The sequence below is a fragment of the Tursiops truncatus genome, chromosome 19, assembly GCF_011762595.2.
Source record: "Tursiops truncatus isolate mTurTru1 chromosome 19, mTurTru1.mat.Y, whole genome shotgun sequence".
Classification (NCBI taxonomy): domain Eukaryota; kingdom Metazoa; phylum Chordata; class Mammalia; order Artiodactyla; family Delphinidae; genus Tursiops; species Tursiops truncatus.
In genome coordinates, this window is record NC_047052.1 from 47,461,870 (window position 1) to 47,484,952 (window position 23,083).

A 23,083-nucleotide genomic window follows, 5' to 3' on the forward strand; every position below is an offset into this window, starting at 1 on the left:
CAATGAGGAGGAGCGCAGTAGAGACGCGGTTAAGTCACTTACAGAGGGCAGTTCTTCCGGGTCTCTGTTTACCTCTGGCCAATTATCTGGTTTCGTTTTCCACACCTGACCTGCCCTAGGACCCTCCCCAACACGTGTGCACAACTTTTTTCCCAGATGGATTACAGCCCAGAGGCCGGTGGACAGCCTTAGCATCACATATTATGGGGTGGTGCCCCCTCCTTTTTGACCCCCAAGGAGCCTTTCTGCGAATGTGCAATATTTCCCTTGCCCCAAGGATGGGAAATGTATGACCTCTTGATTTTTTTTTAATAAGTCAAATTAGTTTGTTTTTTTAAATTTATTTATTATTTATTTATTTCGGGCTGTGTTGGGTCTTCGTTTCTGTGCGAGGGCTTTCTCTAGTTGCGGCGAGCGGGGGCCACTCCTCATCGCGGTGCGCGGGCCTCTCACTGTCGCGGCCTCTCTTGCTGCAGAGCACAGACTCCAGACGTGCAGGCTCAGTAGTTGTGGCTCACGGGCCTAGTTGCTCCGCGGCATGTGGGATCTTCCCAGACCAGGGCTCGAACCCGTGTCCCCTGCAATGGCAGGCAGATTCTCAACCACTGCACCACCAGGGAAGCCCCTCTTGATCTTTTAACAGGGTTTAGTCCCACTCTGTCCCTGCCATAAAAATGTCCAATGTCTAGTTATTTACCCTATTTCTGTTGCTGGTTTTTATATTGAGGTGCAGATCTCGAAATATAGACAGGGGTCCCGTCATAAATATGTAGTCCTGGAGCCCCTTTGTCTCTTGCTTCAGGAAATGTAAACAGGGGGCTGGGAATGAATGTCCGGCCTGGAGCCCATCTTCTTCTCACCCCAGGAAGTGTGAACAAGAGGCCAGTTGTAAATGTCTCTCCTGGAGCCCATCTATCTCTTGCCTCATCCAGATCCTGATAAGTTGGGTTTTGGGGGGGGCCCTAGTCCACCATCTTCTCAGTCTCCTGGCTTTCCAAATAAAGTTGTATTCCTTGCCTCAATATCTCGTCTCTGACGTATTGGCCTGTTGTGCGGCAAGCAGAGCGAGCTTGGACTAGGTAACAATTTGAGCAACTGTGAATTTCCATAGACCTCGTCTCACCTGTGCCCCATCAAGGTGGTTCTCTCTGTGTGGGTTTCCCTGTGGTGGAAACCTAATCCCAGAATACAGTTTTGTTGGTCTCTTTCTGGGTGACACTGCTCATTCTAATTACTGAATTGGTCAGGGTCCCAGCAGGAAATGAAGAGTATACCCAAAATGGGTAACTTGAGTAGAATTTATTACAGGGAGTACTGCTTACAACTGTTAAGGTTGGATCCAGGGAAACCACAAAGGATTGTGCAGGAGTCGGGAGTAATCATGTATTTCATTTTATTTTTTTTAACCTTTTTTGGGGGGGCTGCGCTGCATGGCTTGCAGGATCTCAGTTCCCTGACCAGCTATTGAATCTGGGTCCAGCAGTGAAAGCCCAGAATCCTAACCACTAGGCCGCCAGGGAACTCCCTCATATACTTTAAACATATTACAACATATAACAAAGAGTCAGGACCACCGTGACCACTGCACAGGTCATGCCGTGCACTGCACAAATGCTCTGCATCTAGGGGGTGCCACGCGCTTCATAGATGTATAACTGGTATGAAACGGCTCAACACCGAAACAGGGCGAGAGAGCTCCCTTCTACATAAACCTGCACTTGAACACAAGGCCATGCACACTCGTGGTGTGCTGGTAAATGTTGAACAACTGCTTCCCTGAAGGGAGAAATAAAAGCTCGGATCTGTAGCATTTGCCGATGCCCATAGTATAAATACTCCCACTGTGGCTGATTTCAAGCTACCACGATGTCCCTGCCCATGGAGTTGGGAAGAAATGCCCATGAACAACCATTATTTCTACTATACAAATACAATATCTATACATAGCCTCCAGAACACAGATAATAGTGAAATGTAGAAAGATAATTTAGGAAGTGACGATTTTTGAGTATTTGTTACCTTTGTTTTAATATAATTTAGTTGTAAGTTGACATAATTTAATGTTTAATAGTGGCTGTGTTTAGCAAATGGCTTGCAAAATGCCTGAAAATGTCAACATTGGCTCTCATGAACCGGGTGGAGTTAGTCCCAGCACAGCACTGCGCACACCCCAGAGAGAGGCGGGGAGTATGCACACGTGGGCTTGGCCATACCCTGCCCTGAGAGCCCTCAAGGATCCCCTGAGCTCTCGATTCTTAAAGAATAGATTCTTATCCTCCCTTCCAGCACTGAACCTGTCAGGGTGCCCTCACCTCTGGGTGTGTGAGTAGGGGACCAAGTTTGGTCACTGCCGAAAGCATGTGCACCTCAGTATCCAAGGTGTGTGGTGTGTGAGCATTGACGCCATGGGCACTGTGGGTCTCCCTATTATGGCTTGAGAAGTCACCCAAGATGACCAACACTTACAATTCCCAAGATACAAGAATGCTGGGGCTTCCCTGGTGGCGCAGTGGTTGAGAGTCTGCCTGCTGATGCAGGGGACACGGGTTCGTGCCCCGGTCCTGGAAGATCCCACGTGCCGCGGAGCGGCTGGGCCCGTGAGCCATGGCCGCTGAGCCTGCGCATCCGGAGCCTGTGCTCCGCAATGGGAGAGGCCACAACAGTGAGAGGCCCGTGTACCGCAAAAAAAAAAAAAAAGAAGGCTGGATTCTCCTGGTGGAAGAACAGTGATAAAAGAAAAAGCAATGGGTGCAGGCCACTGAAAGCTAATACGAAATAAGAAACTGGAGCCAGGCATACAAAAGACCAAATTTTCCTATGATGTGCACCAGCCGGTGACCAATCAGATGAGACAACTGTAAAACTCAGGTGACCAGAGGCATATATTTGGTCTGACTTTTTGTACCTTTTTTTTTTTTGGCCAAACAGGCGAGGCTTGCGGGATCTTAGTTCCCCCTCCAGGGATCAAACCCAGGTCCTCGGCAGTGAAAGCACTTAGTCCTTACCACTGGACCACCAGGGAATCCCCTGTACCTCGTAAAAACTTTCCAATGAGAAAGATTAATTAGGAAACTCAAATTTACGTTATGACCCCAGCCAAGAACCAATTGCTAATTTTTAATGCCAAATTTAGGCTTAAATTGAATAGAAGCTCCTATTTGTACTTCCTTTTAAACCATTCTATTTGACTTCTACCCAACCTGTCCAACAGCTCGGCCTCGCTAGCAAGAATAACATTCAGTGGTCACATCTCACACCTGAGATGTTTCTTTAACGCTGTTTTCCGCAGGTCTAGCCACAAATGGATACTTGGGTTTGCGACAACATATTATGTTAGTTATCTACTGATACCTTCCGAACCATCACAAATGGTCACTTAAAACAACAGCCATTTGATCTGTTCACAAGTCTATGGGTCATCAACTAGAACTGGGCTCAGCTTGTGGTTCTTCTGCTGCTCTCACTTGGAGATGCTCATGTGTCTGCATTTGTCTGACAATTTGATTGAGGCTGGTGGGTCTAAGATGGCATCACTCACACGTCTGACAGTTGGTGCTGGTTGTGAGCTAGGCCTCTCTATGTGGTTTCTCATGCTCAGTGTTAATCCATGTTTCTTTAAGTGATGGTCTCCAGGCAGCAAAACAGGGGAAACCCCAATGTGCAAGTGCTTCGTGTTTGCTAATGTCCCATTGGCCAAAACAAGTCACATGGCCCCACCTAGCTTTAAGGGATGGAGAAACAAGACTCTGCCTTTGGATGGGAAGAGCAGCAAAGACACATTACAAAGGGATGGGAGGAATTTGTAGCCATTAGACAACCTACCCCATACACCACCTATAACAGATTTTCAGATGAAGAGGTGGTTCTGTTTTCTGTAGCTGTCTCTTGACACCGAGGCCTGGCATTTTGTAGAATTCTCTTCGGCTCCCTGAGTTTCAGGGACCTGAGAACACTTCGTTCAGTTAAAGAACCTCTGACCACTTTGGGATCTTAATTACTTGAGGGCAAAGGTGAATGAATTCATTGACTCCCCTTTCACCTGTTTCTCACTGTCACTATTAAGAACCTTTACTGAGTTACTGATGGCTTTAAAAACTGAACCCAAAGGAAGATTTACTTTATTTACATCAATGATTAACATTTTAAACCCACACTAATTCTCGTTAAAATGCCTGCTTAGGGTTACTTTATTTAGAGGTGGGTTAGGGCCATCTTCACAATGCCAAAAATTAATTTAAAACACACAAATAAAAATGCCATGTCTCCCTGACCAGGGTTAAGTGAGCAGATACAGACAATTTAGAATAGAGATAAAACCCCTTATTTAAGCTTGTGAGTTTCCGTGCAAACAAACTTAAAATAACCTTCCAGGGGGCTATATATGGAACAATGTCCAAAGCTCACACAGAAAGAGAAAACATTCCAATTTCAATAAACCAGGCAGAGAGACCTTGTTGAACACATAGGACATTCAGTGGAGACCCCAGAAAAGTTATAATTTATGAGTAGAGCTAAACCAGCCCTAGAGTAAAGTCTATCCTATACCCATGTTAACAGAGCTTAACTATTCTATATTATTCTCTATTCTATACTCTTAAATATTCCTATATATTAGCAATGAACAACTGGAAAGTGAAGTATTTAAAAATACCACTTGCAAAGGCAGCTACACACATAAAATATCAAATAATTAATTTAACAAAATATGTGGAAGACTTGTACATTAAAATCTAGTGAGTATAGCTAAACAGAAGTGAAAGAAGTCTTAGGTAAGTGAAGAGAGATCTCATGTTCATGGACTGGAGGACTCAATATTGTGAAGATATCAATTCTGCCACATTGACGTACATATTGAATGCAACTCAAATCAATTAAAATAAAATTCTAATTCCAATCAAAAGTTTAGCAAGCCTTTTGTAGTGGCTGACAAGCTGATTCTAAAATTTATGATGAAGTGGAAAGGCCCTATAATAACTAAGACAGTTTTACAAAAGTAGAAGAAAGTTGGAGGATTTACACTATCTGATTTTAAGGCTACTACAAAAACACAGCGATCCGGGACTTCCCTGGTGGCGCAGTGGTTAAGAATCTGCCTGCCAGTGCAGGGGACACGGGTTCGAGCCCTGGTCCGGGAAGATCCCACATACTGCGGAGCAACTAAACCCATGCACCACAACTACTGAGCCCACGTGCCACAACTACTGAAGCCCGTGCACTTAGAGCCCACGCTCCGCAACAAGAGAAGCCACCACAATGAGAAGCATGCGCACTGCAACTAGAGAAAGCCCGGGCGCAGCAACGAAGACCGAACACAGCCAAAAATAAATAAATTAATTAATTTAAAAAAATACAGTGATCAACAGACTCTGGTATTATCTAGATGTATATGTTAAATAGAACAGAGTAGAGTCCAGAAATGTATATGCATATGATCAATTTAATGAGAAAGGACAATCTTTTCTACAAAGGATTCTAGAACTGGTGGATTTAGGGAGAAAATGGACCTCAATCCTTACCTCACACCATTCACAAAAATGAACTCAAAATAGATCATAAACCTAAATGCAAAGGCAAAATGATAAATCTTCTAGAAAAAAACATAGCAGAAAAATTTTTTGTGGCCTTAGGGTAAATGACATTTTTATACTGAACACCAAAAAACATGAATCATGAAAAAAACTGATAAATTGGGCTTTCTCAAAATGAAAAACTTCTTCTCTTCAAAAGATACCATTTTCTTAACAGTAAAAAGACAAGTCTCAGACTGAAAGAAAATACTTGCAACACGTATATTGAAAACATGAAGCACTCTTATAATGCAATAATAAGATGGCAAATAACTCCGTTTTCTTTTTAACACCTTTATTGGAGTATAATTGCTTTACAGTGTTGTGTTAGTTTCTGCTGTAAACAAAATGAATCAGCTATATGTATACATATATCCCCCTATCCCCTCCTTCGTGCGTCTCCCTCCCACCCTCCCTATCTCACCCCTCTAGGTGGTCACAAAGCACCGAGCTGATCTCCCTGTGAGATGCAGTTGCTTCCCACTAGCTATCTATTTTACATTTGGTAGTGTATATATGTCAATGCTACTCTCTCACTTCGTCCCAGCTTACCCTTCCCCCTCCCCCTGTCCTCAAGTCCATTCTTTATGTCTGTACCTTTATTCCTGTCCTGCCCCTAGGTTCATCAGAACCTTTTTTTTTTTAGATTCCACATATATGTGTTAGCATACAGTATTTGTTTTTCCCTTTCTGACTTACTTCACTCTGTATGACAGATTCTAGGTCCATCCCTGTCACTACAAATAACTCAATTTCATTTCTTTTTAGGGCTGAGTAATATTCCATTGTATACATGTGCCACATCTTCTTTACCCATTCATCTGTCGATGGACACTTAGGTTGCTTCCGTGTCCTGGCTATTGTAAATAGTACTGCGATGAACATTGTGGTACATGACTCTTTTCGAATTATGGTTTTCTCAGGGTATATGCCAGTAGTGGGACTGCTGGGTCATATGGTAGTTCTATTTTTAGTTTTTTAAGGAACCTCCATACTGTTCTCCATAGTGGCTGTATCAATTTACATTCCCACCAACAGTGCAAGAGGGTTCCCTTTTCTCCACACCCTCTCCAGCATTTATTATTTGTAGACTTTTTGATGATGGCCATTCTGACCGGTGTGAGGTGATACCTCATTGTAGTTTTGATTTGCATTTCTCTAATGATTAGTGATGTTGAGCATCCTTTCATGTCAAATAACCCAGTTTTAAATGGGCCAGTGATTGGAACTGACACTTTGCTAATAAAGGTATACAAATAGTTAATTAGCACATGAAAAGTGACTCCACATTTTTCATTATCAGAGAAATGCCAATTAAAAGCACAATGAGATACTACTACACACACTCTAGAATGGTTAAATTTAAAAGTCTGACAAAACCATGGGTTAGCAAGAATGTGGAGCAACTGGAATTCTCCTACATTGTTGGTGAGAATGTAAAAGTGTGGGACCACTTTGGAAGAAGGTCTGGGAATTCCTTATAAAACCTACTATGCACCTACCCTATGCCCCAGCAGTTCTACACTCACCCTAGAAAATGAGAATATATGTCCAAACAAGGTCTTTTTATATGAATGTTTATAGGAGCTTTATATAGTAGCAAGCTTTTACTGGATGCCTACACTGTAATCCTGTGCTGGGTACACAGGGATGGATCAGACACAGTTGGAAGGAACCAGACACACATACAAATACACCCAGACATGGTCTACACATACAGCCATACATGTACACATAACATAGACACAGGCATGTACACACAGAGAAACATGCACAGACACACACACACATGCACACAGAGACACGGACATGTACACGGACAGAAGCATACACACAAACTCACATGGACACACAGACACACACGCACACACACAGCCATTGTACCATAAAGCAAAAATTCCTAATACAAAGGCATAGACAAAACACTTTGGACATCAACAGTTTAGCAAATATTTACTGAGCATCAGGAAGACCAGGAAACAGAGGGGGAGGTGCGCACGATGTCAGGGAATAAGTAGAGGACAGAAGGGCATCCCAGGGTGATAGAACAGCTCCTGTGAAGGCCTGGGGGTCAGAGAGGGCTGGGAACAAGCACATATAGATTGCTCAAAATAGGCCACAGCAAGAGCCCATATTGAAGTAGAACGGAAGGGCTGAAACATGAGTGGCCTTGACTGTCCCCATAAGGGGTGCTGGTCCCAGTGAGAACGGTGGGTCGGCACAGTCAGGAAGAGCCCAGCAGTTAAAAGCCTAGTGTCTGAATCGGAGACATGGGTGCTAGTCCCCGCTTTTGAGCGTCACCATCTCCTTGAGCCTCATTCCCCAATGTGATGTGTATTTATTCAACAAGCCCCTTCTATTACAGGCTCTGTCGTAGATGCCGGGGATACACCAGGGAATAAACAAATCAAAACCAAACCTTCTTGTTGGGGAAAGCAGTCAATGAACATAGAAATAAATATAGACAAATAATATGTCAGGCAATAAGTGCTCAGAAGAAACTCAGGCAGAGCAAGGGGTCAGAGACTGACAGGGCTGCTGTTCTTCTAAACAAGAGTCAGCAAAGAGTGCTGTTATAACAGAGACATGAATGAAGGGAGGAAGTGGGCGTAAGGTGGATGGTTTCAGAGAGCTGGAGGAGCATATGCAAAGGCCCTGAGGTCAGCGTGTGCCCGCCATGCGTTCCTGGAACAGCCTGGAGGCCAGTGTGGGTGGAGCAGAATGAACGAGGGAGGGCAGAACAGGACGTGGGGACAGAGTAGGGCATTAGAGACCATCGTAAGGACTTAGACTCTCTCTTGGGATAAAACGGGAATCCACTGGAAGGCTTTACACAGATGTGACACAATCTGACTTATATTTACCAGATCACTCTGATGCCAAGAGGGGAATAGACTGAAGTGGGGCAAGGGCAGCACGTATTGCAATAATCCAGGTGAACAATGATGGTCCCGTTGGTGTTTAAAAAAGATGTCCTCACTATAGGTAAGCCATTCGATTCATTCTGTTTTCATTTTATTTTCCATATAATGTCACAAATAACTTGCCAACCATTGCTCTAGACTAACCTCATTTTCCAGATGAGGAAACTGAGGCTCAGAAAGGAAAAGAGATCAGCTCAGGCTAAGAAAGATCTAGGGATTTCTCTCACACCAAAACGGCAGAGCCACTTCTCCCACAGGGGTGGTGGTGAAAGGTCCCTACAGGTATATAAACAGAAATGGGGTGAAGAATAGAGGAAGGGGTCTTACACTTCCAAGGTTCCTTGTAAACTTGAAATGGAGGGACTCTATGGCCAGGTCACCTGGAGTGTGACTTAAGAATCATCTTCCCAAGCCTGTGACCTGGAAGGACAGACACAGGCTGAAAAAGGGGATACTTTCTTCCCAGATGCTTTGATGTGGAATCACTCAAAGATGTCAAAGACAGGGCAAGCCTGAAGGCAGGAGAAATCCTACAGCCCCCCAAGAACTGAACCTATATCTGATCCTTACTCTTCTCATAATAGAATCAGATGGGCAGGCTTGGGTAGAAAGGGGCGTTTCCCCTACAAACTGACCCACTGGGATGCACTATATATACCTTGTGTTAACAGGGACACTGTTCTGGCCTATTTGGAATCCCTGAGTGAGCCTCTGAGCCCCTGACTCGCTCCGGGGATACCCACTCAGTCTTGCATCTTCACACCCTCCCTCACCAGCCATCAAGGTAGCCTCTGTGGGAAGCAAAGGCTGCATCAGGAATGACGTTAACACAGAAGAAATTACAAAATGGTAGCACGATGCCCCTGGAGCGCTATTCCGCACTCACTGCTTCATCTGTAACACAAGTCTCTCTAACAGGCTGTTATGGGTGGTATTGCCCCCAGATTCACATGTTGAAGTCCTAACTTCCATTACCTCAGAAAGTGACCTTATTTAGAAATAGGATCCTCACAGGCGTAATGAAGTTAAAACAAGGACATTAGGGTGGGACCAAATCCAACTGGTATCCTCATACTAAGGGAAAATCTGGACACAGACACGCATAGAAGGGGACTTCCCTGGGGGTCCAGTGGTTAAGAATCCACCTTCCAATGCAGGGGACGTGGGTTCGATCTCTGGTAGGGGAACTAAGATTCCACGTGCCGCGGGGCAACTAAGCCCATGCACCGCAACTACTGAGCATGTGAGCCACAACTAGAGGGCCTGTGTGCCACAACTACAGAGCCCACGTGCTCTGGAGCCCACATGCCGCAACTAGAGAGCTGCAACTACTAAGCCCACGCACCACAACTAGAAGAGAAGCCCACAGGCTGCAACGAAGAGCCCGGAGCCACAACTAAGACCTGACGCAGCCAAAAATAAAATAAATATTTTTTTAAAAGACATGCATAGAGGGAAGATGATGTGAACACACAAGAGGAAGACAGCCATCTACAAGCCAAGGAGAAAGGTCTGGAAGAGATCTTTCCCTCACAGCCCTCAGGAGGAACCAACCCTGCTGATACCTTTATTTTGGACTTTCAGCCTCTCAACCTGTGGTACTTAGTTACAGCAGCCTCAGCAAACTAATTAACAGGCCAAGAGATTATTTAAGATGACCTTCACTACAGGTGCTAGAAGCCAGCTTTGGGGCTAGGACAGAAGAGGAAGGGTGAGTGCCAGTCAGAGGCATGGGAAGGGATGAGGGCCCTGAGACAACATTCTGGAGCTTGAAGCAGGTGTCTGTGCAGCTCCCAAACACCCTCTCTGCCCTCCAGTTTCCCCTAACCCATTGGTCCTGCATTGGCAACTGTGGCCAAGACCTGAGACCTTGCACCACACCTATAGGTGCACAATGACCCGGGAAAACCACATACTGTTACAGCTCAGAGGAGGTGAGTGCTGGAGGCCTGAGTCCCAAGAAGAAGGGAGGGTGGCTCAGAGTCCTGGGTCCTGAGAGACAGGGTCTTTGGGACCAGAACTCTCTCTTACTGTATATATGAACTGTTCCTAATATTTATGTAATAACCATATTAATAATACTCTTACAGTCCCCAACTGAAAACTCTTAATATATTTTTACATAAAATTTAGACTTTTACCAACACCATTCTTATTGGGGCACTTTTCTCTATTAAAAATAAATATTCATTTATACCATAGAACTCACAGAAACAGTACCAAGTCTGAAAGAACACAAAAGACATCTCTACTTCATGTTACATCAGAAAGCTTATATATATATACACATATATATACACATATATATGTGTATATATATGTGTGTGTGTATGTGTGTATATATATATATATATATGTATGTGTATATATATATATATATATATATATATGAAATAGGATTTTCCAGCCATGAACAAGAAATCTGAATGACACAACGTGTTCATGGTACTGACACTGACACGTGGGTTAGATACGATGGCAATCGGTCATTCAGGGGTGCCGGAAGTAACACTGAAGCCCGCATTACCCTATTCAGCCTTCCAGAAGGTCACGGAGGAGGCTGGTGCCATGACGTGTTCAGAGGATGAGGCCTGGGCTGAGCAGGAACCACTGCAAGTGACGGGTCAGGAGGCCAAGTCGACTTCCAGTGGCTATGGCCACTGGATGGGTGCTCGGGCAGGGGCCAGGCTGGAAACATGCGAGGCAATTTGGACAGGGAGAAAAGTTCAGTGGGTGAAAACCAAGGGTTTGACTTCCTAGTGTGGCTGGAGAAGTAGGGATTCTATAACCCAAAGAGAGAAAAGTGTAAGCAAGGCCATTTGGGGATGCACCACCCACCCCGCCCTGCAGCCCTAGCGCGGCAAAGACCAGCGAGTTCTAGGTCCCCCGGCTTGCCAGCCACTCGGCGTCCTGCGCATGCGTACTAGCAAGACAGCCTGGGATAGGCCAATGGGGTGTGGCGTTCCTCCAGGCTCATCCAATGAGCTCATCAGATGCTTTCGTATCGACCAATGGGGCTTCGAGTTGATCTGTCCGGTGAAGCAGGCCCCGCCTTCCGTGCCTCGGAGACACTAGAAGGAGAAGGACCGGCTGGGTGAGTGGAGCGTTCCAGGGCGTTCCTTCAGCACAAGGAGGTTCTTGTGAGATCATATAGAGGCCAGGAGGAATTCTGGTCCCTTAAAGAGTAAAAGGGTGTCTGGGGGCCCAGATTCCTGGGTCCTGAGGAAACAGAGGCGGGGGACGGGGGGGGGGGCGGGGCGGGGCGTGCGGGAGTCCTGGAGCTGAGGGGGGTGAGGGCCGGGGCCCTGCGCTCTTGGGTCGGAGAGGGGGAGAAGCTGGGTGCCCAGAATCATGTGTCCTGACAGAAAAGGTGACTGAACCCAAACTCCTGGATCCCTAGGTAGGACAGGGCTTAGATCTCAGAATCCTGGGTTCTGATGAAGTTGGGAGCTGGGGACTGAGGTTCTTGGGCCGCGAAAGAGCGTAGGTTTGAACCTGGACTCCGGAGTCTGAGGGAGAAGGGCCTTTGGGCCAGATTACGGATCCAGAGGTTGGAGGGTATGGGGCTGTTGAGCTCCTCGGTCTAGGCGGCTGAGTCTGAGAAGTACAGCTACGGAAACTGGGGCTTGTTAACTAGTTAACTTGCCCAAACTCACAAGCTAGATCGGGACAGACTGACTTTAGAGATCATCGTTTTATTTATTTATTTTTTTTGCGGTGCGCGGGCCTCTCACTGCCGTGGCCTCTCCCGCTGCGGAGCACAGGCTCCGGACGCACAGGCTCAGCGGCCATGGCTCACGGGCCCAGCTGCTCCGCGGCACGTGGGATCTTCCCGGACCGGGGCACGAACCCGTGTCCCCTGCATCGGCAGGCGGACTCTCAGCCACTGCGCCATCAGGGAAGCCCGAGATCATCGTTTTATATACCCGTAAACTCTGCCCTGAAGTCAGTACTTGTTGCCAGAACTTAGATTTAATCTCGTTCCATGTGGTTGAAAAGCTGCTTCTCCATCAAATCACAGATCCTGATCGGTTCTTCCAAACGTCTCTAAGAGAAGCCATGGGAGCCTGTCATTTCCAGGTTTTACTGTTCCTGTTTCTCCTAGGAGCCCCGACCTTGATCTGTATGTATTGGGGATGTGGGGGGAGAGCGGCTGGGTCACGGAGGATGGATTTCTGGTGAAAAAGGAGTGGTTTGGGGCCCCACAGAGAAGGGCAAGTGCTTATCTTTATCTCATTTTCTCCCCAGTGGCACGAAACTTGCGTTGTCAAAAGAGTACATTCGTGGGCTTAGAAGCGGATCCGGTAGAGACATTTAACTGGACCACAGACAAAGCTGAGACTTGTGACAATGGGGCATTGTGCCAGGAAACCGTGCTGATGATTAAGGCTGGTAAAATGAGAACGAGGCCGTTGGGCTGGTGGGGCAGGGGCAGGGGGGAAGGTGATTATGGCCATGTTAACGCAGTTCCGCCTTCCCCAGGCCAAACATCAGGCGCTGCCCCCCATCCACTTTCCTTCCCTCTTGTCTCACAGCAGGAACCAAGACAGCAATTTTGGCCACTAAGGGCTGCAGCTCAGACGGGGCACCGGCAATAACGATTATCCAGCACACGCCAGCCCCTGGCCTAGTCGCCATCTCCTACAGTAACTACTGTGAGGACTCCTTTTGCAACAACAAAGAGGACTTACATGAGTTATGGAGGACAGAAGAGACTGACGGTACCCTGGGAGGGGAGAGACGGGTGCTGAGAGAAACTCCATGCAGCCCTGAAAAAACGGGGCTTACTCTGCTCAGGCCCAAGTGCGCCATACACAAAAGGACCTCAGACCTTTGGCTTGTCTTTCTTTTTCTAAGTTGTTACCTTGAGGTCTGGAAACGCTGCTCCGAGCAGAGGGACATCAGGGAAGGCTGGAGTGTAAATGGGGTTTGGGGTTTATTAAGCAATACAATGTCAGTGGAGGTTTCTGAGCAGGGTGGTGACATCGTCCATCTAGCAAGCACTGCTTCCCCCTTTGCCGCATGGCCACAGCCCAGTTCCCCCGTTGGTCCTCAAGGCCTATAGAAATCTGGCCCCGCCTATCTTTTCAGCTCATTTCCTTCTCTTCCTTCTCTCATTTATTGTATTCTACTTGGGGCTAGGATTCAAAATATTTAACAGTGGAGATGGTACTGACCAATCAGAATGGATGCTGGCTATAAAAATACAGTCCAGTCCCACCTGTGCCTACCAGCTGAGTATCAACACCACAACTTCTCACAATTCTCCAATCCACCAAGCCGGCTCACACCTCCAGCCCTTGGTCCTCGCTGTTTCCCTTGCTCCTCTCCCTCCTCCCCCTCCCCCATTTTCACATAGCTAACCTCTGTTCTTCCTCCATCTCCACTCAGGCGTCGGCTCTGGGAAAATACCTAACCAAATTATTTTAGGTACTTAGGTGGTCCTCCATTTCTTTGCCACTAGACCTTGGACACAATGCCTACTGAATTGTATGGTAGTTAATTACTTACATGTCTGTCTCCTTCAAGGCAGTGATCCTAGCTGGCAGGAACTGTGTCCTTTTCATATCTGTATCTCCACACCTAAGCACAGAGTTCGGAAGTCATGTTGGATGGGGTTCTGACAGCATAGAAATCAGTTGGAGAGGGGTGGGGAGGTGGTAGTAACAGTCCTTGAGTAGAGAGGCATCAGCAGGAAAGACTGGAGGAAGAGAAGCCAGCAAGGGGAGGCAACTCAGAGGTGGGACTCGCCCTTAATTGTCCCTCTCTCTCCCCCTTCAGCTCCCAGAGGGTCAACAGACCTCCGCTGCCCAACCTGTCTGGCTTTGGGGTCCTGTTTGAATGCTCCTTCTCTTTCCTGCCCCAACGATACAAATCAATGCTATCAAGGAAAACTTCAGGTCACTGGAGGTAAACTGAACATCTGATCGTTTCAGAGGCTGGAAAACCAGACATCTGAGTGTAGCCCAAGAGGTTCTGACACTCAGGGTTCCAGGAATGAGGGAGGCGTGGACTCCTCTCTGATTTCCTAAAACATCTATGTGTCTCCCCATCCCTCCTTGTTCCACAGGAGACCTCAGTGCACCTTTGGAGATCAAAGGCTGTACATCCGCAGATGGCTGCAGGCTGATGTCTGGGATCTTTACAATAGGGCCCCTGCGGGTGAAGGAAACGTGTCCACTCAGGTCTATCTCTCCCCGAAAGGTTGAAAGTGGGGCCACATGGCTTCACACTTCAGTCTGGAGGTTAGAGCTACTGCTGCCGCTGTCGCTGCAAGCGCTTGTCCATTGAGTAGGTGCTTCGGGTCCCGGGTCACGGGACATCTCTTCTGAGTGGTCATCAGCAAGCTGAGGGGCAGGTGGAAGCCTGAAGAACAGTCCCAGTGGATGCATCTGACATTTCTAATAAAGTTTCTGCCACGATGTGTGTATGCCTCAAAACTAGAAGTGGCATTATTGAGCTAAAAGGGCCCTTAAAATTCATCTCCTCCAACCTACACATTTTGCAGAAAGGGAATCAAAGATCTCGAAAACTTTAATGAATTTCTCACACTTACATAGCTATGGGCAGAGCCAGGACCAGAACTCTGATGTTTTGACCTGAAGTCTGTTTTTCCTTTCACTCTAATAGGTTTCCTTGTCTTGCTAGCTGGACAAGAGGCTAATGTTGTCCTCCTCCAGAACGCTCCCAACCCAATTGTAAGGCCAACGTCACCTGCCTTGGGGTTCTAATATTTCCCTGGGAGGTGTGGCAGAATGAGAAAAATCAGACTCTAAATTCTTCAGTTATAGTGGCCCCACCTCCCTCTATCCTGTTTGTCCCTTGCCCACTTTACATCATTCCTTCCCATCTCTGCTGACTACTTAATGCCTCCTCAGTGGACAGAAGGAACTTAGGAGGGACCTGGGGTTCAGTAGGGTCTGATGAATGTTGGTGAAAAACTATTGGGTGGGGAGATTCTTTTTTCACATTCTTATGCTTATTTATTTAACTTATTACTCAAGAATACGTAAAGTCTATGTTACTGTAAAATACTCCAGTGATACAGGAGCTGTATAGAGCAAAGGTAGAGTAAAGGGGAACAGACTTTTTTTCATTTTTTTAAAAAACAGCCTTATTGAGGCTTAATTGACATACAATAAACTGCACTGGGAGTGGGAGGAGAGACTTTTAATACAAACTGTTGACCCCTCCCACAAAGGACAGGGGAGTCTGATCATAGTATAGTCCAGCCAAGTTCTTTCTAGAAAGTTCTCTAGTTCTTACTAACTCTTTGAGTTAAAGGCCCACTCCAGCTACTACGTTATCTTTGTTCCCAGGCATCCAGTTCTCCATTGTGTCAGTTTGGTGAATCTCTCTAAAGAAGGAGCGGAAACACCAACAAATAAAACTTTAACTTAATGAGGGGACATATAAATTTGGGAAATTACAAGCATTCAGAGCCTTGACTGGTAAATACTATTTGGGGTAAAACACAAAATCAAAAACAAAAAACGAACCGAAAAAGCCAAGTAGCTGTTTCCCATAGGACACTGGCTTCTTAATGGCACCGATGACAGTTGCAGAAGACACTCCTGAGTAAATGGAGGAGAGCCATAATTTTTAAAAATTTGGCCTGTGAATTGTTTTGGTATTTTTAAAATTATATCTGTCATCTGCCAAAGAGCTTTACGCAGCATGTACAAATTTCTCAGTCCACAAACTCAAGTGTGCCGACTTTCTTAATTTTTAAATATATAATATAAACTATTTAAATATATTATTTCTTTTTATGATAATTTTGTTTCGAAATATATTATTTTTTTATGATAATTTTGTTTATAACAATCCCTCATTCTACCTAGTGGAGTAACCAGTCTGAGTAAACTCGGTCGTGTCAGGGTTTTCTCAGTCATTTCAGATCTAAGTTCAGTCACTTCAGGGCTTGTTTTCCTTTCCACTCTCCTCACCCAGGGCTTTGCTATAGTGCTGGTGGGCAGGAGGTGACTGTCTAGTTTTCACCTGTCATGTTGCTCATGTCCAGGTTCTCACTGATGCCTGGGTTCTCAGCTTCCATTCCTGCTGGCTTCCACTGGGAAATCTTCAACCCTGTCTGGGGATTCATGGGCTCCACGCAGGCCCTGTACGCTCTGCCATCCCTCTTAGCGACTTCGGGGCCTCTTCCAACTGCTCTCAAATCCCACCGAGGTCCTTCAGGAATCTAAAGCAGCCTAGGAATCCCATATAGGTGATGAAATTCCTGAAGATCTGGAGAAAAGATAATTTCGTAGAGACTTGCTTTCTCCCAAGGTACTTGAGAACGAGATGCGGCCTAGACCCTACAATTTATCACCCACCATACACAGACCACTATCACACATTCTTCTCAAACCTACTTTTTCTTTTTCCAACAATCATGCCATAGGAATTCCCTGGCGGTCCAGTGATTGGGACTCTGCGCCCTCAATGCCGAGGGCCCAGGGCTGGGGTTCAATCCCTGGTCGGGGAACTGAGATCCCACAACAAACAAAACAACCATGCCATAAAGCCTTCATTCTTAGACTGAAACTTAAAAATTCCAAGTCTAACAAGTCAAACGTTGGGCCTTTGGAATTACATCAACTTCAATTTACATAGCCTACTCTGAAATTTCAGGGCTGAACATGAAGGTATTTCTGGCTCTTTGCATTTCTAGGGTAATAGGCCTACTGACTGACTGGAGGAGAAGGGACAAGAGAATTAGTACAAAGAATGGAGGCGTGGGGAGGTAACAGTAATAGCATCATATCACCCTGCCGTACGTGTGCTTCACCCACCCGGATTTAGACTCCATCATCACACGTGATATTCATTGCTCCCTCCAGGGCTGTGTTCACGTCCCTTCCTCCCTGAAATTCCATTTCCTCTTCCCACCTACCCACCCCAGAGGGTCCCACTAGACATCTCACTGCCAACTCCAGCAGACCTTTTCTGACTTCTCTGGCACCCACTGATCTCCCTCAGCATAGCCCCAGCACATCTGCCAGCCTTCCTTCAGTATCTTACAGTTTCCCACACAACGTATAATCTCCCCTGTCAAGGTAGCAGCACTTCAGGGACAGGCATTATTTCCAACAGCTTTACAACTTAACAGCACCCATAAGATGTGACTGGCAACTTGAGGTTATGGGTCTTCTGCTTATTGAAGTGAACCAAAGTCCACTACACGGGCACACACCCCCCTCTCCAACAACAAAACTAACCACCATCAACTGCAGCCAATTACCTGAAACTAGATGCTGATGTGAAAAAAAAAAAGTAAGTTCTAGAGAGTAGACAAGAAAAGAGGTAGAAGTCTAAGAAGGACAGGCACTGCAGAAAGAATTTGAAAATTCCTCTCTTTTGTCAATGATGTTATAGTGGCCAGGTGGGCACATGCTCGTTTGGGGCAGCGATGTCAGAGTGGGAGATGAGTTTTTTTTGGTTTTTTGTTTATTTATTTATTTTGGCTGCGTTGGGTCTTCACTGCTGCACGCGGGCTTTCTCTAGTTGCGGCAAGCAGGGGCTATTCTTCATTGCGGTACGTGGGCTTCTCATTGCAGTGGCTTCTCTTGTTGTGAAGCACGGGCTCTAGGAGCGTGGGCTTCAGTAGTTGTGGCACGTGGGCTCAGTAGCTGTGGCACATGGGCTTAGCTGCTCCGCAGCTTGTGGGATCTTCCCGGACCAGGGCTTGAACCCGCATCCCCTGCATTGGCAGGCAGATTCTTAACCACTGCGCCATCAGGGAAGCCCTGCATTATGTTTTTTTAAAAAGTAAGAAATTTCCTTTGCAGCAAAATATCACTTGTGTAAATTAAACAAGGCACGGAGTTCCCTGGTGGCCTAGTGGTTAGGATTCAGGGCCTTCACTGCCGTGGCCCGGGTTCAATCCCTGGTCGAGGAACTGAGATCCTGCAAGCCACGTGTGGCCAAAAACAATTCTGGCATGGCCAAAATAATTAATTAATTAATTAACTGAACAACGCTACAGTCAGAATACAGAACAGTTTCTTCATCTCAAAAACTCTATTGTTCTACTCCTTTGTAATCACATCCCCCCCATCCAAGTCCTTGACAACCACTGATCTGTTCTCTGATCACTATAGATTTGTCTTTTCAAAAAAGTCATAGAAATGGAATCATACAGAATGGAACATTTTGAAACCAACTACTTTCACTCAGCATGATGGCTCTGAGATTCATCCGTGTTGTGTATATCAACAGCTTGTTCCTTTTAATTGTGAAATATTATTACATTGTATGGACATACCACTGTTTGTTTATCCATTAACTCACTGAAGACATCTGGGTTGTGTCTAGTTTGGGGCAGTTATAAAGTAAACATTTGCGTCCAAGTGTTTGCCGTAAACATTTGGGTACGAGTTTTTATGTAGACATAAAATTGTATTTCTCTAGGGTAAATACTTAGGAGTAGGATTGCTGGGTCATATGGCGAGAGTGTGTTTAACTTTACGAGAAACTGAGAAACTGTTTTCCAGAGCGCTTGTATCATTTTTTTATTCCCACTAGCAATGGATGAGAATTCTAGTTTTGCAGCTTTCAGGATACAGGTCCTGAACATATGTTGTTAGAGTCATACTTATTTCACCTTTACGGGGCTACTGTAAATGGTACTTTTAAATTTCAGTTTTTCATTGCTGGTATAGAAAATAAGTGCAACTGATTTTTGTGTGCTGAATCTGGCTAAACTCATTTATTAGTTCTAGGAGCTTTTTCGTGGGCTCCATGAGATTTTCTAAGTAGACAATCATGTCATGTGCAAATAGGGACAGTTTTTTTTTTTCTTTCCAGCATGTCGACCTTTTCTTTCTTTTTTTTTCTTATTGTAGTGGTTAGGACTTCTAGTACAATGAATAAAAGTAGTGAGAGTGGACACTTTGCTTTGTTCCCAGTCTTAGGAAATTTCTTAAAAAATTAAACATACACTTGCCATAAGATTCTGCCATTCCTTTCCCAGGTACTACCCAAAAGAAACAGAAGCATATGTCCATACAAAGATTTTTACACAAATGTTCATAACAGCTTTATTTATAATAGCCAAAAACTGGAAACAACTCAAATGCCCATCAACAGTGTAAAAATAAATAAATTATGACATGTCTTTATGATGGAAAACTACTCAGTAAAAAGAGGAATGGGGCTTCCCTGGTGGCGCAGTGGTTGACAGTCCGCCTGACAATGCAGGAGACACGGGTTCGTGCCCCGGTCCGGGAAGATCCCACATGCCGCGGAGTGGCTGGGCCCGTGAGCCATGGCCGCTAAGCCTGCGCGTCCGGAGCCTGTGCTCCGCAATGCGAGAGGCCACAACGGTGAGAGGCCCGCGTACCGCAAAAAAAAAAAAAAAAAAAAAAATGCAGTGTACTATATGTCAATTATACCTCAATGAAGCTGTAAAAAAAAGCACAAACTGATAACACTTTTTCTGTTTTTCAGTATTACCTAAAATTACCTTTTCTTGATAAAATTGGAGTAGAGATGGAGGAGAGAATTATTATATTGAGAAAACTAATTTTGTGTTTGGTGGTCTGCCAGACTCCAATCCATCCCATCTGTTCCTGTTGTCACCAATAAATCAACTGGCTTCCTGTGGACACAGTAAAATCTCTCTGTCTTTGACAGATATTCTCCTCCGCCTCCCAACTCCCTGACCCAGGATTTGCCTCAGGAAGCTGCCATGGCTTGCCAGTCACCTATGAAGGGCTCCCTTCTATGGTAACCAGAGGGGCTTTCTTGTATCCATTTCCATTTCTCTGTTTTGGGGGGGGTTTGTCTGTTCATTTGTTTGTTCGTTTGTTTTTTGAGGTACGCGGGCCTCTCACTGTTGTGGCCTCTCCCACTGCGCAGCACAGGCTCTGGACGCGCAGGCTCAGCGGCCATGGCTCATGGGCCCAGCCGCTCCGCGGCATGTGGGATCTTCCCGGACTGGGGCACGAACCCGTGTCCCCTGCATCGGCAGGTGGACTCTCAACCACTGCGCCACCAGGGAAGCCCCACTTGTTTGTTTTGCCACACCCTGAGGCTTGTAGGATCTTAGTTGCCTGACCAGGGACTGAACTTGTGCCCCCTGCAGTGGAAGTGCAGAGTCCTAACCACTGGACTGCCAGGGAATTCCCTTTCCATTTCTCTTTAATTTTCCAATGTGTGACATTTTATAATGTCCAGATATTTCTTGGTGTTATTGCAGAAGTTAAGGTCTTCCATGTTCTCCCACATCCTAAGCCAAAATCAAAATCTCAATATGTGTGGTTTTTTAAACTAAATTTTTTTATTTTTATTTATTTTTGGCAGCATTGGGTCTTCATTGTGTGCAGGCTTTCTCTAGTTGCGGCGAGCGGGGGCTACTCTTCGTTGCAGCACGAGGGCTTCTCACTGCGGTGGCTTCTCTTGTTGCGGAGCACGGGCTCTAGGCACGTAGGCTTCAGTAGTTGTGGCTCACAGGCTCAGTAGTTGTGGCTCGCGGGCTCTAGAGCGCAGGCTCAGTAGTTGTGGCGCACGGGCTTAGTTGATCCGCGGCCTGTAGGATCTTCCTGGACCAGGGTTCGAACCTGTGTTCCCTGCATTGGCAGGAGTATTCTTAACCACTGCACCACCGGTGAAGCCTTCAATACGTTTTTAGCACGAGGAAGCTGAGTCTCTGGTCCTAGTCCAATATTACTCCCAACTGCTTTGATTTTATGCCTTCAGAATCAGACTCTATCACATGGTACCCTTCCTTGTTGTCAGCATCAACCAGTCCCTGTAAAAAGTCCTGTCCTGAGTTGATAAGTTCACCCTTGTCACTGCCTCCTCTCCATCCTTTCTCTTATTACTCAGTAACTGGGTCTCCACCCTTAACCATCTCACCTCTAATGACTTTTTCTTTCTGTCTCCCTCTTTGTTGTCACAATGCCATTGAAATACTGTACCAACCGTGAAATCTCAATTAAATGCCTCTCCCATTAACAACTGTAACATAAAGAAAGAGGGTAAAGGAATCTATACGATCATAAAGTTTCTACATTTCACTTGAAGTGGCAAAATACTGATTATAAGTAGATAGTGAAGAGTTAAGTATAAGTATTACAGTCCCTAGAACAATGCTAAAAACACCATGGAAGACCAATTATTAAATTGTTAAAGACTAATCATCAGAAGAGATTAAAAATAGGGACTTCCCTGGTGGTCCTGTGGGTAAGACTCCATGTTCCCAGTGCAGGGGGCCCGGGGTCAATCCCTGGTCGGGCAACTGAGGAGGCCGCATGCCACAACTGAGAAATTTGTATGCCATAACTAAAGATCCTGAGTGCCACAACTAAGACCTGGAGCAGCCAAGATACATAAATAAATATTTTTTAAAAATAAAAATAAAAAAATTAAAACATGAACCAACTATATGGTGTCTACAAGATAATCATTGCAAATACAACGATACAGGTAGGTTAAAAATAAAATGATACACTTCCACTTCTGCTCCAAATGGAGTAACAGGGACTAAATTTATCCACCTACATGAAACAAACAAAAACTAGACAAAATACATTGTTTTCAAGACACCTGACATCAAGCAACAAAGGGCAGTAATTCCTGAGCAAGACCGAAAGGATCCAACTGTTTCCAAATAGCTAAACTGAATTTGATAACAAAACTCAATAATATGTACAGGCAGACAAAAAAGATCCAGCACCCAACAAGGTAAAACTCACCACGTCCATGCTAGTAGTTCAAAGAAAGTTAGAAAGGCTATTTTAATATAAGACAAAGTGTAATTCACATCAAAGAACACTATCAAGGGCTTCCCTGGTGGCGCAGTGGTTGAGAGTCCGCCTGCCGATGCAGGGGACATGGGTTCGTGCCCCGGTCTGGGAAGATCCCACATGCCGCGGAGCTGCTGGGCCCGTGAGCCATGGCCGCTGAGCCTGCGCATCCGGAGCCTGTGCTCCGCAACGGGAGAGGCCACAGCAGTGAGAGGCCCGCGTACCACAAAAAAAAAAAAAAAAAAAAAGAACACTATCAAGAATAAAGATCATCTCATATGAAAAACAAGTCAGTTCATTAAGTGGATACAACTATTAAACATGGATGCCCTCAATAACAGAATTTCAGATCTACGAAACAAAAACGGAAGGAATTGCAGAGTGAAACATAAATCCTCCATTACAGTTCAGGATTTCAATTCCCTTCTCTCAGTAACTGATAGAACAAGCAGAGAGAAGATCAGCAAGTATATAATAGAACTGGATAACACTATCAACCAATCTGACATAACTGACATGTATAGAACATTGCACTCTACAAGAGCAGAATACAAATTCTTGTCAAGTATACATGGAACATTTATCAAGATGGGCCATATTCTGGACCAAAACTTTAGTCACAGTAAATGTGGCAGGATTCAGGTCATAGAAGTTATGTTCTCATACCACCATGGAATTACATTAAAAATCAATAACAGGGACTTCCCTGGCGGTTAGTGGTTAGGACTCTGCTCTTCTGCTGCAGGGGGCATGAGTTCGATCCCTGGTCAGGGAACTAAGAACCCACAAGCTGCTCAGCAAAGCAAAAAAATAAAATAAAATAAAAAAGAAGAAAAACTCA

The 23,083-nt window shown here is 45.5% G+C and overlaps 1 protein-coding gene and 1 long non-coding RNA gene across 6 annotated transcripts in view; one reads left to right on the forward strand and one right to left on the reverse strand.

Annotated features, from left to right (window-relative positions):
• Positions 1-584: 584 nt before the first annotated feature.
• The window catches only part of LOC117309185 (uncharacterized), a 56,005-nt gene continuing 33,506 nt past the window's right edge, over positions 585-23,083 (reverse strand). For both annotated transcript variants that reach the window (XR_004523450.2, XR_004523451.2), the window contains 2 exons: positions 14,003-16,738; positions 585-11,562 (listed from right to left, as the gene is read on the reverse strand). This is a non-coding gene — a long non-coding RNA (uncharacterized lncRNA). The remainder of the gene's footprint in view (positions 11,563-14,002; positions 16,739-23,083) is intronic.
• On the forward strand, positions 11,580-14,782 carry TEX101 (testis expressed 101). 4 transcript variants are annotated; one of them, XM_073795919.1, is made up of 6 exons: positions 11,580-11,585; positions 12,513-12,614; positions 12,740-12,883; positions 13,027-13,212; positions 14,273-14,401; positions 14,562-14,782. In XM_073795919.1, the coding sequence occupies exons 2-6, from the start codon at positions 12,551-12,553 to the stop codon at positions 14,780-14,782; spliced, it is 744 nt and encodes a 247-aa protein (XP_073652020.1). In that variant the 5' UTR covers positions 11,580-11,585; positions 12,513-12,550. The 4 variants fall into 4 exon arrangements, with proteins under 4 accessions (XP_073652020.1, XP_019788492.1, XP_073652019.1 ...); XM_019932933.3 differs by lacking the exon at positions 11,580-11,585 and adding an exon at positions 11,820-11,891; XM_073795918.1 differs by lacking the exon at positions 11,580-11,585 and adding an exon at positions 11,826-11,861.

Coding starts and splice junctions, on each gene's coding strand:
- TEX101 (XM_073795918.1), top strand. Junction 12,884..13,026: donor CGTGCTGATGATTAAGGCTG/GTAAAATGAGAA, acceptor CTTGTCTCACAG/CAGGAACCAAGACAGCAATT. Junction 14,402..14,561: donor AAAACTTCAGGTCACTGGAG/GTAAACTGAACA, acceptor CTTGTTCCACAG/GAGACCTCAGTGCACCTTTG.